This window comes from Octopus bimaculoides, chromosome 24 (genome assembly GCF_001194135.2).
Source record: "Octopus bimaculoides isolate UCB-OBI-ISO-001 chromosome 24, ASM119413v2, whole genome shotgun sequence".
Lineage (NCBI taxonomy): Eukaryota > Metazoa > Mollusca > Cephalopoda > Octopoda > Octopodidae > Octopus > Octopus bimaculoides.
Genome location: NC_069004.1, coordinates 11,567,874 through 11,572,197, shown reverse-complemented (window position 1 = coordinate 11,572,197; position 4,324 = coordinate 11,567,874). Strand labels below are relative to the sequence as shown.

At 35.2% G+C, this 4,324-nt stretch overlaps 1 protein-coding gene across 1 annotated transcript; it reads right to left on the bottom strand.

The window, feature by feature from the left end:
* Positions 1–265: 265 nt before the first annotated feature.
* Positions 266–3,700, bottom strand: LOC106881511 (GATA zinc finger domain-containing protein 7). Its single transcript, XM_014931926.2, has 2 exons — positions 2,120–3,700; positions 266–1,329 (listed from the first exon to the last, which is right to left on the bottom strand). The coding sequence occupies exons 1-2, from the start codon at positions 2,258–2,260 to the stop codon at positions 478–480; spliced, it is 993 nt and encodes a 330-aa protein (XP_014787412.2). The 5' UTR covers positions 2,261–3,700; the 3' UTR covers positions 266–477.
* Positions 3,701–4,324: the final 624 nt, after the last annotated feature.

The window sequence follows — 4,324 nt, the reverse complement described above, 5'->3', positions numbered from 1 at the left end:
ATATATATATATATATATATATGAAATATGTATACAGTATATGATGTATTTATATTCTATATATACAAGATATAAGTTCTATATATTATGTATACATAATATGTAGATTATATATTATGTGTATAGAATGTATATATATATACATCTATGCTGTGTCACATGACCTAATAGTTTGTCTCCATTGTAAGTCATTACAATGCTTGTTATTTTTGTCTGTTGGAACTACCAAAAATGAGACTTTCAATGATGCCACCAAAATATAACAGAATTAGTCCAGTGTCTGTTACTTAGTGATTGGTCATTGTTTATTATTTTTTTTTTCTTTTTAATTCTTCAATAGAAACTGAGATTCATTGCATGAGGAAAGAAACTGGAGTTTATGGCAGCTGTTTATGACTGACCAGTGGTCAAAGCTCTTTTGTTTTTGTACAGCTTAATTAATTAATAATGAACGAGTCATGGTACCAGCTATTTGTATCAAACAAGAGTTGGCTGGGAACTGAAAATAGGGGTTCCAGTAGCAGTTTGCTGCCCAGAAGGATAGTTCAAAGAGTTGGGCTGTGGTGTGTTTATATATTCTGGGCAATCAGAAATAGCAAGAACAGCGTTGTTCTTACTGACTAAATTCCTATTTTTGTCTGCCCAAACTTGTAATTTGGTTGGTGATGCACATGAATTGTGGAAGAGGAAACTATTTGAGTTTTGATTGTCCATAGAACCACTGTTTACCCATATTCCTTCATTAGACAAGGAGTTATTGTGGAGTGGGGCTGGTGCAGAGGTCTGCTTGCTCAGATGTCGTTGATGTCCCGGTTCGTTTTGTACTTGATTTAACAAAGTACAGGACATACTCACTTGAGGTGTGATGTAATTCATCTCTGTACAACTTTCGTCATCGCTTTCATCAACCGAAGAATCGGTACTGCAAGTCGCAAGCTGAGCATAATGCAGACCTTGGAAATTGCGCCGTGCTCCTGTAGAACCTTTTGATTTTGTGGATCCGTTATTGGTGAGATTCTCGTTATTGTTGTTGTTATTTGTTTTGGCTCCATTTTGATGGCATTTATCTGGAAGTTGTGGCGGAGAATTACAAAAGCTTGAAGTAGAATTTGTCTTTGGTCGAGCCCCTCGAACGACTTGTTTACCTGTTGTGGCATTTGACTTGTCAGATATGAGTTCCAGGTATTTGGGAGTTTCAAGCTTCGATGGTTCCAGATAATCCGAAGTATTTGTTGAAATGTTATCGTCTTCAAGCAGAGGAGTTGGATCATCTTCAGCAGTAAATTCACTGCCAATTGATGATTTTGGTATCCTGTTCTGTGAATGTCCCTGCAACAAAGGAAGTAGGCAATGGAAATAAATAAACCAGAAGCAAAACATTCTGAATAATCAATTTACGACCAAGAAACCACAACAGAATCATTCAACTTGCTAGAAATATATGCCAGATCTCCCTCAATTTACACCCTACATTGATAAAGCAACAGAGATATATTACCTAATGTACAAGACATAGATATTTAATCATTAGCATGCTGTAGGTGCATCATGTCACCATATGAGTTTTCTCCCATGTAGTAACAGGGCAGTGGCAGGGGAAACAATTCTAGAAAAAATGTAGTGTGCTAAATGTTAAGTATGTATATGCATCTTCAACAATATATGACTAATGATTAAGATCACTTTGTAATCCCATTGAGGGCACCCAATACACTCTGTGAAGTGGTTGACATTAGGAAGAGTATCCAGCCATAGAAACAATGCCAAAACAGACAATGGACTCTGGTACAGCTCTCTGGCTTACAAGTCCCAGTTAAACCACCTAACCCATGCCAGCATGGAAGATGGATGCTAAATGATGATGATGATATGTGTGTGTGTGTGTGTGTGTATCTTGCTGTACTCAAGAAGACCTTTCCTCCACAGCAGATGTGTTAATACCACTTCCCCAGATGAAGAGGATTGGCCCGCAAGAGCCCTTTGCCAGTGCCATATTAAAAGTGCTGAGCACATACTGTAAAGTGGGACTGAACCTGGAGCCATGTGGTTGGGAAGCAAGCTTCTCATGACACACACACACACACACACACACTTTATTTCCATTTGAAATTGGACTTACCATATCTGTATCAGTCATTATATAGCTTTCAGCATTTGGGGGTATCCCCAATTTTTCATCATTCTCTGTACCAGCTGTGCTATCTGCAAAACAAAACAACGAAAAAAAAAGCAAAAAAAAAAAACACAAACAAATTTTCATAAAACGACAAACAACAACAAATACAAATCAATGTTTTGAGACAAAAAAACAAAAAGTTAAAAAAAAAAAACGTGTTTCAACAATTATAGGTTATGTTAATCAAATATTGATTTCCAATTAATAAGATGTTTTATAGATTATTTTGAGAAACTTAAGAGGATGGTGGTTGTTGTTGCCGTTGTTGTTGTTGTTGTTGTTGTTGTAGCCCCAGGGTGGTTATCACCAAGTAGGACCTACACATTTAACATGGACACCCCTGAATCATGACTGTTAGATTTCAAGTAGGGGACTAATAGAAAAATTATATAACACCCAGGGTAGAATTTAGATTTTACTTTGCACTCATTCAAAATTTTATATTTACTGTGTTGCTGTTTAACCCTAGGTCAGTCCGTATCCAGTTAACCTATGATCAAAGGTATTCCAAATGTGACCATCCCATCATCTATTCAATCAAACAAGAGTGTGGAGTATATTATCTGATGTTGGTTTTTTTTGTTTTTTTTTTAAGTTGGTGGGGTTATGTGATTTGAGGGAGAATTGACTGCTTTATTGCTTACTTCTGCTTCTAGACAGTTTAGGCAGTAATAATAATTGTCTTCCTGCTACTTAAATAGCTTTGTTAATTAGCATTGATAAAATATTAATTTGATTTCTATTTTGTGTTTCACTGAACACACTTCAAAAGGTTCCAACAGTTTTTGCTACAACTAAACAAATCTTTAGATGGTGTTTTAGCTACACCAAGTTTGAGGCCCCTACATGATTAAAACATCAATCTTCTTGTTTCTAAATTAAATTTATATTGGTACATTCTCCTGCTGTCCACAAGTGCCCTTCTACGTATCTGAACATTTTGAAAAATAACACCATCATCATTTAACTTCCATTTTCCATACTGGCATGCTTTGGATGGTTTGACAGGAACTGACATGGTCAGGTTCCATAGTTTGTTTTGGCTTGGTTTCTATGGCTGGATGCCCTTCGTAATGCCAACCACTCTACAGAGTGTACTGGGTGCTTTTTACTTGGCACTAGCACCCATATCAATGCTTTTTACATGGTACCTTCGTTTGTAGTGGACAAGTCTTCTCGAGTTCAGCCATGTGCCACATATATCAGACCTTTGTTTTCTCCTTTATAAGGTTCAGCATTTTGAGATTTGCTTTCAAAATACAGCTTTTTTTAAAATAAAGAAACAATTTAAGTCTTGCTGTGAAAGTAAAGACAACAGTCACACCAGAGATTTTACCTCTCTGTAGACAGAAAAGGATTGATCTCGTTCATTTTCACAGAAAGTTAAAAGCTGCAATATTACCAATTTTTTTACTAACCATAGCAAGACTAAAATTTGTATGTTTACCAAACGAAGGAACACCTTACATTTCAAATTATCTAAAAACACCGTAGAGCACCATGAATTTATAATTCTACTCGGCAAAAATATTAACCTATTTATTCAATCAGTGATATTTATACTGTGATTTCCTGTATCTATAGAATCCCAACCTTAAATGTCTGTCTTAATACAAAGATAACCAGGAGTTAGTGTTGAGTGCTGTATAAAGAATATGCCAAAATTTCATAAAAATCCAAATTTATCTTACACACACATACACACACAGATGCATGCATGGCTATGTGACACCTTAGATAAGAGTATTTTACTGTAGCCTTGGGTTGACCAATGCCTTGTAAGTGAAATTGATAGACAAAAACTATGGAAGCTCATCATACCATATCTATCTATTTATCTATCTATCTATCTATCTATCTATTTAAAATATCTTGCTAAAATAACTTGAAACCATGGTACGGAATATAGATTGGTAAATGTTTTTATTTTTCATTCCCTTTCGAAATTATTCCTATTTTTGTGGTATAGAGTTTTTTGTTGCTCTTTCTAGTGGGTCAGATGTCCTATTATAGGCATCTCTGTATTTTAAATGAATAATATATAGTCTATTGACTGATTTTTATTCTCGCTAGATCACTGGTGGTAAATAAAATTTCAAAATTTTTTTTTGCTGCCCTATAATTTATTATCTATCTATCTAGCTAGCT

Excerpts from the sequence above, each read along its gene's own strand:
- LOC106881511 (XM_014931926.2), bottom strand. The coding sequence starts at position 2,260 with ATGAAAATTTGTTTGTGTTTTTTTTTTTTGCTTTTTTTTTCGTTGTTT. Across the intron at positions 1,330-2,119 it reads TAATGACTGATACAGATATG|GGACATTCACAGAACAGGAT; the intron begins GTAAGTCCAATT and ends CCTTTGTTGCAG.